The sequence below is a fragment of the Bremia lactucae genome, linkage group LG3 (assembly GCF_004359215.1).
Source record: "Bremia lactucae strain SF5 linkage group LG3, whole genome shotgun sequence".
NCBI lineage: Eukaryota > Oomycota > Peronosporomycetes > Peronosporales > Peronosporaceae > Bremia > Bremia lactucae.
The window spans coordinates 4,502,530-4,512,550 of record NC_090612.1 but is presented as its reverse complement, the minus strand read 5'-3'; the positions used below and the strand labels follow the sequence as shown (position 1 = coordinate 4,512,550).

At 45.4% G+C, this 10,021-nt stretch overlaps 3 protein-coding genes across 3 annotated transcripts; 2 read left to right on the top strand and 1 right to left on the bottom strand.

The window, feature by feature from the left end:
* Positions 1-2,190: 2,190 nt before the first annotated feature.
* CCR75_006437 (uncharacterized protein) lies at positions 2,191-3,496 on the top strand (the record flags this gene model as incomplete). The annotated part of the gene is made up of 1 exon (XM_067964507.1): positions 2,191-3,496. One exon carries the CDS (start codon positions 2,191-2,193, stop codon positions 3,316-3,318), a length of 1,128 nt encoding a protein of 375 aa, XP_067817562.1. The 3' UTR covers positions 3,319-3,496.
* Positions 3,497-4,568: 1,072 nt separating this feature from the next.
* Positions 4,569-8,624, top strand: CCR75_006436 (uncharacterized protein; the record flags this gene model as incomplete). Its single annotated transcript, XM_067964506.1, has 1 exon — positions 4,569-8,624. The coding sequence occupies one exon, from the start codon at positions 4,569-4,571 to the stop codon at positions 8,622-8,624; it is 4,056 nt and encodes a 1,351-aa protein (XP_067817561.1).
* A 65-nt stretch (positions 8,625-8,689) lies between these two features.
* On the bottom strand, positions 8,690-9,920 carry CCR75_006435 (uncharacterized protein; the record flags this gene model as incomplete). The annotated part of the gene is made up of 2 exons (XM_067964505.1): positions 8,690-9,760; positions 9,891-9,920. The coding sequence occupies 2 exons, from the start codon at positions 9,918-9,920 to the stop codon at positions 8,690-8,692; spliced, it is 1,101 nt and encodes a 366-aa protein (XP_067817399.1).
* Positions 9,921-10,021: the final 101 nt, after the last annotated feature.

Sequence of the window (10,021 nt, the reverse complement as noted above, 5' to 3'; positions counted from 1 at the left end):
GGCCATCGCACTCACAGGTGGTACATCCACACGCTTGTGGATGCTCCAAGACGTTCATCAGATGACCATCTGATGAACAAGTGGCAGGCATCTTTACGGATCGATGATGCCAGTAGATTCTTGGCTCATATTTTTTGAGCCAATGTAAACCGAGGATGACATCAAGTTTGACATCCAAATCCAGTACGATGAAATCATCATTGTACTGTAAATCTTTTAACGTGAGTGAAATTTCACTACGCGGTCCATTACTGTAATCGATGAGCCTGTCGCTAGACGCACCGTCATCCTCGTTAAAGGGATGTTGCGCTCAACATATTTGAGCCTACGACTCTCTAGCGACTTGCGACGAATAAAGTTATTTGAAGCTCCACAGTCCACTTGTGCTCTAAGTGAAAAAATGATTTGTCACTTTAATTTCAAGGTGATGAGGATACCTCATCGCCAGGTGCAGAGACACACAATGACTGTGTGTCTGGAGCAACTTTCAAGAGATATTCAAATTCTCTTGAGGTTGCTGGATCAGTAAGGCTTTGCGCTCCTACCGAACCCGACAGTTTTTTTGCGGTCCGCCTTGCTGTTGCAATTTCGCAACAACGTCGGACCCGCGACCGTTGCTCTTTTTGGCATTCGGTCCAAAATTACGTTCAGTACCTTTTGGTGCTGGACGTGGGGCACTACACTCATGAGCGTAATGTCCCAATTTTTGGCAGCGATGGCATTTCTGCGATCGCTTATTATTCGAAAAGCGAGATTTCTCGCTTTCGACATAGGAAAAGTCCATGGGTTCTGGATCTCCTAATTCGTGTCGTCTAGGTGGACGATATGATGACGAACTTGCTTGAGCCTGTCTCAAGCTTAAGTCCTCCAGTTCCGCTACGGATATAGCTTTTACAAGCGTATCCAGTTCCAAGCGGAAGAGGTGGGTCTGTACGGGATCATCCGTAAGACCTTGCATGAACACCGTAATCAACGTGTGCTCATGAACTGGGTTTTTCGTGATATCACTCGCTAAGAGTCGTATGTGCTGGGCAAAAGCGTGAACATCACGCGTGCCTTGCTTGAATTTCAGAAGCTTTGATCGAGCTCTGAGCTCAGCCCTAGGCAGTTCAAACGTCTGTTTCAGGCAGGCTTTAATAACCTCTAGCGACTCAAAGATATATGGGTCGCGCAACTTAAGGCCTAGTGCCCAAGTTTTGGCACGACCTGCCAAATTTGACTGATCAAATGCGACTTGCATTTGCTCGTTGATGACGTGAGGAGCCCTTATGGCATCGTCCAACTGGACAAACCATCTTAAAGAGGGAGTCTTCTTCGACTTTGGACGGACTACAAAGTGCTACCAGGTGTAACGGGCCACTACTGACTCGTACTGCTTCAGTACAAGTCCACTTCGCACTGACTCAGTGCGAGTGGTGCCTCACGTCACTTAATCTACACTAGTACGTGCAGAGGAAGACTCTCTTCAAAACACTTGCTTTAAAGAGGGTAAATTAAGAACTGTATTATATGATTAAGTTCTTCTGTTTCTATCTATTAATACTAACTTAATTATAATCTAATACAAAAGATGTAATAAAAGTCTTATCTGCCTCGCTCTTTGCGCGCGTCCAGCGCTGACTGGACCGCGGAGAAAGTAATTATAATGATGGTCTATATCTACCAATGGATAAGCTTTTAGAATATTACCATGTAAAGTAATATTCTCCAAATATTCTCTACCTTTTAGATAATATATTAATTAACAACTTTTTAAGTGTTAATTTCATGTAACGATACACCCATTTACACGAAAACTCCATCGAATTACCCTCATTCAGTTTGAGCGCATTAAAATGTTGCGCAAACGTATCTTGCATGACTCGCATATTTTTTTTTAAAACGAGTCTCTCTTAATTTGAACTCATTTCGAGTTTTGATAACAAACTCAAGCTTGTGAACGAAAGTCACAAATTGTGGGCTAGAGAAACCATTACCACTTTTACTGCGATGGATAGCTGTAGCAAGCAGCTAATGTAGCTCGTAATTTTTGCTTAAGTTTAGGAATTGACGAATACGGCTCCACTCGCGATTCTATTAATGACCTTCTTAAGTAATATTCCCATTGTACGGAACTATGAACGAATTCTTCGCTATTAAAATTGCTCTCACATATTTAACGGCATATATTTATAGAGTCATAATCCCATCATGAGCGCATCTCTTGACGCCAATGATTCAAAAGTACCAAAAGTGGCACAGGATGCTGTACTCGTGCGCTCAGAGAATCTTGAAGGCAAAAGTGCCCAAGTGCGTGGCTATGACTTTAATGAAGGAGTCAATTATGAGAAGCTCCTGCAGTCATATTTGACAATGGGTTACCAGGGAACAAACCTCGGCGAGGCTATTGAGGAGATAAAGCGCATGCGCCGGTGGCGTCTAAGTGATGATCCTATTTCTGTCGATGAATACGACGACGAGCGAATGAATATGGAATTCCGTAAGACCATTAAAACCAAAATCTTTTTGGGTTATACCTCCAATCTCATTTCAAGCGGCTTACGCGAGCCCTTGCGCTTTCTTGCCCAGCACAAGATGATTGATGTCATTGTGTCATCTGCCGGTGGTATTGAAGAGGATTTAATCAAGTGTCTGGGTGCGACGTACATTGGGGACTTTAATCTAAACGGAGAGACGTTGCGTCGTCGTGGAATCAATCGCATTGGCAACTTGCTAGTCCCGAATGACAATTATTGTAAATTCGAAGACTGGATGGATCCGATTCTTGACAAGATGTTGGAGGAGCAAAAGACGCAAGGAACGATCTGGTCTCCATCCACAATGATTCATCGACTTGGCAAAGAAATTAATAACGAGGACTCGGTCTACTATTGGTGCTACAAGAACAATATTCCCGTCTTTTGCCCATCACTTACCGATGGATCCATTGGGGATATGATTTACTTTCATTCGTACCGTAATGAAGGCTTGGTCGTGGATATTGCTAGCGATATTCGTCGTATGAATGACCATGCAATTCGTGCTCCTGGTAAGACAGGGGTCCTTATTCTTGGAGGAGGCATGGTGAAACATCATATTCTCAATGCCAATCTCATGCGCAATGGCGCTGATTATGCCGTGTTTGTAAATACTGGTCAAGAATTTGATGGAAGTGATGCCGGTGCTCGTCCGGACGAGGCTGTTTCATGGGGCAAGCTACGTTTGGGCTCAAAACCCGTAAAGCTTTACGCTGATGCTACGCTAGTCTTTCCACTTATTGTAGCAGAGACGTTTGCCAAGGACTTTAACAACGACAAGACGGAAGAGGCAGCTGCTTAGAGGATGTAATCGTTTCTTAAAAACACCGTAATGTATAGAGAGAAAATCAGTCTAGGTCTATCATGTACACAGTTATGCACTACGTATTATTTGGCATATTTTGTTGTACGTGTCAATTGGAGATGCAGCAGTATTAGCGTAATGAGTGTTATCCATCACAGTTTCTGGCTTCTTTTAATTTGGCGTGCCGTGTGGTACAGAGCTTAAGAGTCTTCACGTGTTTTGTAGTAATATCGAGCGGCAACAAGGCTGCTCTTGAAGGTCTTTTAAATCGTAGAACATCTAAGCCCGATGCTGCGAATACACACGCTAGTAAATTACGCCAGCTTTGTAATCTGCTTGCTCACCAGCGCTCGACTCGATCTTATGAAGGTCTCGGCCTTTTCTGTTTTGCTTCCTAAAGCTTGTTCTGATACCCCTCGTAAGTAGCTGAAGATTGCATTCACGCACATTTTTCTCGTCACATGTATTCTTGACATGATCTCCTTATTTTACAATGGAGCGTGTTCCGTTAAGGATTGCAAACGTGCCCTACCAACGAAACTAATACTTGAAGAAAAATCGTTTAAGTACAAATGAAGGACACTACCGGTGCCGTTCATTTTTAACCGAGAAAGCTACGCGATGCAGCTTCCTAAAGCCTAAAAATCCGGACAGCATTTTACATATTTTCTCGACAGCAGTGGATGGTTGTAAATCCAGAGAGGCTTAACAAAAGCGATGCCGACAGTGCCGTGGCAGAAGAAACTGCAACCCGTTCGGATAGTAAATGGCAATTCCTTGGGCGATGGCATCTGCATTATTTCTTCGTGCAAATAAATCCTAACCATCATCAAGGGAGGCAATACGTATGCATAACATCGCATGAAAAAAGAAAGTAGCGCGGAAGCTGCATCAATTAGAAAAATGGCTCCGCTTTCCCCTAGGCAACGCAAGCCTTCGGTTTCAATCGTTTTAGGACGCCTTCGCTTAAATTCTACACGTCGTTTGATTATGCACTGATTTGACAGTCGAATAGGTATCCTCGCGAATTCGAATGGCGTTGGAAGCAACGCAGAGGCTTTTTTCATAGATAAATGAAAAAGGATTGGCTATGAATCGGCCTACTCCATCGCTTAAAGATCAGATTGCGACCTTTCATGATTTTATACTTGCGACACGACAGATTGTGCAAAATGATCAACTGGCATTAATCATTAATTTGTCCTACGTTACTTCATAGCTTCACTTTTTTGACAAGCCTCTCAAGCATGGCGCATGACGGCAGCAATCTGTTTCAAATCCGCCGAATCTTTGGCTTCTCGACTTCCACTCCTACATCGAATGGATCCATTGCAGCACTTCATATCGCTTCTATGGCCGTGCACACACTGGAGAAGAAGCAGCTGCTAGCGCTTGCAATCTGCGAAAATATTGCCAAACCTGTCTTCCATTCAAAGAGCGAGAGCTCGTCGACACCTTCCGCAAGTCCTGCTGACGCCAAGACCACCTTCTTACTAGTAAGAACGATTGAAGAAGATCAGCGTACTCGATTCTGGCGAATTCCCGTGTGCTCGACGCCCAAGCAACAGAAAGCAGGCAAGGCGGAGCGACTCTTCGCGTTAGAATTCAGTCCCGAAGGAGACTGGCTCGCTGCCTTATCACAGCGCAAGAACCGACTTCATCTCGTGCCTGTACTAAAGATTGTGTCCATGCAGCGGCGGGCAATGCTCGATGCGGCGTACCAGCCAACGTCGCACCACCGGGAACTCATGAGCGTGAATCAGGCAGCCATGACGACACAGATGGCGTCGTATCTACGTGCTACTAATGAATACGGCGGCATTAATGGCGCACGCTATCATTCGCAAGTTGCAGGAGATAATGAGCAAATGAGTACACTGGAATTCGCACCAGGAATCGGACGCATTACGTGTGTCCGGTGGTGGAGATCGCTCAATGGCAAGAATTATTGTCTCGTGGGTGGAACTGAAAGCTTAATTTCAATTGTTAATGTCGAGGAAAACGCAGAAGAATGCCGATGTGAGCTATTGAATGCAGGGAGTATTTTAAGTATTGATTTATTGCAAGAAACCTTTAAAAAGGAACGAAGGACGTCGATGTTGGTGAAAACAAAGAGTGAAGAATGGGATGAGAATGGAAAGGAAATACGCGAGTCGGGAATAAAATATTATCGAGTTGTGCTGGAAAAAAAGGTCGAGTCAGTTAAGAAAAGCAGGAACCAAGGCAAAAACGACGTGGTCTCCGTGCTTAAGGTCGTTACAACAACTGGGGCGTCTTCGTCATCGAGCGAGACAAACTTTACTGCGTTAACTACGGACGGAGAGTTGCCGAGTCTAGTAAGCATGACGAAAGCGCCCACATACGTAGTCAAGACGTTTCCACAGCACTTTTTAGAAGATCTAGACTTTCGTCCGCAACGCATTAAAAAGAATGCGCCGCACGTGTGCCTGTATCCAATTAACGGGGTTTTGAATTCAGAGTCATCATTGGCATTGTATGATTGCGAGAAGAAGAAGGTTTATCTTTACTCCAACTTTCACTGGAAACTTAAGGGCGAGTACGAAGTTCCAAACCTTTTACCGGCGTCTATGGCTCATGCGGAAGAGCACTGTAAGAGTGAAAGTAGTGCATGTAGTTGCGAGCAGAAGACAGCGGATTCTCGAGAGCACCACGACGAGGTTGTAGACGTGAGTTTAACATATTGCTCGACAGACTTAATGCTGCTTCAAGGACGCAAGTCCAAATCGAACGAGACGATTTCCACATGGGTGTCACTTCCATCGAACCAAGGAATGGACGAAGACGTCGTCCGAGCGCATTTGGTGCACTATTTGTCGTTACATGACAACGAACGAATTGAGCGCGTGGTGCAGAGCACAGCGCAAAGTCGTATGAATCCAAGTCTGGGAGCTGCAAGCACTAGTGTGTCTAGCAACCAGTCCGACGAAGCAGAGATCATTTACATTCTTCAGACGAAGCACCATGTGTATGAATGTCGACCCCAATGGTCTCGCTTGGCTTTGTTTAAAGCACTGTGTAGTCGCGAAATCGTGCTCCGTGATGCTTTATCGATTGGCTACGCACTTGGCATTGACATGGCGTCATTGTGCCAAGTGGTTGCCAACACTGTGTACGCCAGTGTGATTGACGGCACTACAAGTGCCGATGACTTGCTTTTTCAATGGGTACGTGAGCTTTTCGAAGTTTCTCGGGTTGTTCCATCAAAAGCAGTCGAGCAGCTAACTGAAATGGGCGGTATACAGAGCGCGATTAATTACGCCCAACACGTGCTTGCAAAACCTGTGCGAGATTCCAATCACGATAAACTGGAGCGAAGACGTGTGGCTTTAATGCTTGTTAATTTGATACTCCAGCAGCAGCTTTTGTATACCACGTCCAATGAGCCATTCCCGCATACAGAGGTAGAGCCTTTACACCATAAACCAGATGAAAAACGAGAGGCATGGCTTGTCGAATTCTTCAAAACTAATCGTGACTTTGTCACGGCCGAAGTCGTGGATCTCTGTCTTTCCCGGCATCAATTGGAGAAAGCCATTCTTGTTGCAACTTTAAGAAACGAGGTTCCAGAGACTCTCGACAAGATTATTAATAAAGGGCTTGCCTCAGTAATTTCAGAGGATTTGGTGATGTATCTCGTTGAGTCGGGTCATGCGTCTGCGCTCGCATCGCCACACAGTCGTTTAATCTTGCGGTCATTTCCGATTCAAATTCAAGTGAAAATTCTGCTGGCATACCCACCTGCAATCCTTCAGCATCGCGATTGGCTCGTACGCAATTTGGCAGCAATCTCTCAAGATTTATGTTGTGAGCTCGCAAGGAAAATCGATCCTACGCAGCCAGAAACTACCGACCTATCACAATCTGCTACAGCAGCTTACTCAATGTCAGCGAAAAGGAGATTCACCACTGACATAGCCACGTCCGAGTTTATGCAGGTGGCGCCAGAAGAACAGGTGGAGCTGTTTCTCACTCTCTTACTGCACCTCAATCATCAAGTACATTGTTCTGGAGAAAACGGGAGACTAAAAGTAGCAGAAAATGGCAAGGACTATTCGCAAGCAAGGCTGGAGTCGCTTCTGAAGGACTTGGCGGCACAATATCGTCCACCCATCATGGTGTCTCGCTGTGTAGATTATGAGAATTGGACTGCAGCAGCCTGTATATACGAAGCTCACGGAGAATTAGTCGAGGCGCTCGATTGTCGCTTGCATTCGCACAACTCGTGTCCTTCTCCATGTGTGGCATCATCAGCATCATCCGATACTCAGCAACCAAACGACTCAAGTAGCAGCAGTATGCCAGACAAATCCAAATTCCAAGAACAGATGCGCGAGGAATTATTAGGACTCCTCAACTCGTTAGTTGTGCAAAATCACAGCTCTGAAGTCGTTTCTGAGCAGATATGTGCTGCGATTCTTGCCCGTATCTTGGTCAAGTGGTTTGACTTTAACCTTGAGCGGACTGTGCTGGAAGACTACCTCTTAGAAGCGACTGTATTCCAGCACGTGTCGTCGCTGCTAGCCCAGATCTTTTTCTCGAAAGTCGTGCACTCAATTTTATCTCTCGGACCAGATGCATCTTCGGCAGCTAATGGAGTCAGTCCTAACTTCGATGACCGCGATAAGGAATGGGTGAATAAGTGCCAGCAACTTCCATTCTCCGGACAATTTCTATTTCGCGTCTGCGTTTCGTTCCTCGAGAAAAATCAGGACGATAACATGGCAGGCTATCTGAGTAACGAACCGCCAACTCGGAAGCTGGTTGAGATCGTCAAAACGAATGTTGTGGAGAACGATCTGTCGCATCGTGTGGTTTCGATCACACCCCATTCCGCACAAGCTCTTGGCAAGACGGACCCATTGGAAACTCACGTCAAGGCGTTTACTTGTGGTCACTTGTTTCCAAAGCGCGTGTTTGAAGAGGAAGTAGTGCCAGAGTTTGAAAAACGTATGAACGCGTTGCCCATGGCCCTCTTTGCAACCAAGCAGGCGTTCACTCGCGAGTTTAAGCTACGTGCAAGTGAGACGCCATGTCCAGTGTGCAGCTTTAATAAAATCAGTCCAATTGTGTTCCAGCACTACAATAAGACACGCCACACTATTCATCAAGACCAGCTAGGGGAACCGTCCATGCAAATTCCTAATTCCCATGCCGAAAACGAGGTGGAGGAGCTCTTCTTCTTGCATCGCAATGTCAGCGAGCGTTTTGGTGGGTTATCGTCCCGAAAGATCAAGCCTCTTGAACATGAAACTTGGAAGTGGCTTGGACACCGTGCATTGTAAAACACAACATGAGAAGTGGCATTTATAATGCTAATAAATTAATAAACAATTTAAAGACAAATGCATCATCTCTTACGCTTCTTTCCACGCTTCGCGCGCAATTCAGCGTTACGCTTATCACTCTTCATGCGCGGGTCGACAATTTTCACTTTACCCTTGCCGGCTTTCTTGCCACCCGCAGTTTTAGCTCCGCCACGTGTCGAGACGACGTACACTTTGCTTTCCTTCTTAAGACGAGCCCCTTTCATAGCGCGATCGATAGCTTTGAGTTTTTCGCGTGTCGACATGTCCGGCAAGTTTGCTATGTCTGTGGCCTGTTTCTTCGCTGCCTTCAACTTTTTCATTTTTAAGCGATTCTTGCGACCTCGGGCCTCAGCTACCTTCTTCACAGGCTTCGTAGCCATCTCCATAAATCGCTCCTTCATCTGCGCCATGACATGCTTCGGGATTGGAATCTGAGGACGATTGTGCTTCTCCTCATCGTCAACGAACCAATCAGGTAGAGCCTCCGAGTCATTCCAGGCATATCGATTATAGCTCGCATCGATAAGGTCCTTGGCCTTCGACTTGTGAATCATCATGCTAGCAAGCGCAAGGGTCTTAGCACGATCTTCAGCATCGTACTCTTCGTGGTCGGAATCGTATTTTCGTTCATCGTAAATAGGCAACGCGTTCTCATCTGGTTCTTCACCAGCAGCAACTACCTCAATTTTTTCGGCTGAGTTGGTGGAATCCAACGCAGCACCCATGCCAGACCGAATTAAAGCCTTCTTTTCCGCCGTGAGTTCATCATTGCTATCCATCAGAGCCTCTGCGTTAATGACTGCCTCTTCGTCAGAGCCAACAGGCGCTGCGACGTCAAACTCGGTACCAAATTCGAGCTCATACTCCTTATCTTCTTTCTTTAGTTTCTTTTTGGTCCTTCGTTCCTTTCGGTCCATTGCTGCCTTGCGCTTTGCATGACGTATTTCTTTATCTGTTTTGGGCATCTGTGGGAGAGCTAGCTTCTCATTCTCTGAAATGCTATCAAAAAGTTTGTTGTCTGAAAACCAACGAGCCACTGCAGCACTTGACTTCTCAGGGACTTTTAAAGAAACATTCAGGTCATCTTCGCCCGAATCGCTATCATCAGAGCTCTGTAAAATTCAGCAATAAAGTTAATCCAGCAATTTAAACAAAATACAATGATTTGCATATGCGAGATGTAGGATGCACAAAGGATTGCAACTCCGTGAAATACCGAAGAATTTAGTGAACCAATCAGACATAATGGCGATCCATGATGCTTTCCCCCATGTTTGACAACTGAGCAAAGGTACTGATCGAACCCGGAACAGATAACACGGATGGGGGATCGCGCACAGCGATTGGAAATAAAATATGTAAATACAACTTAC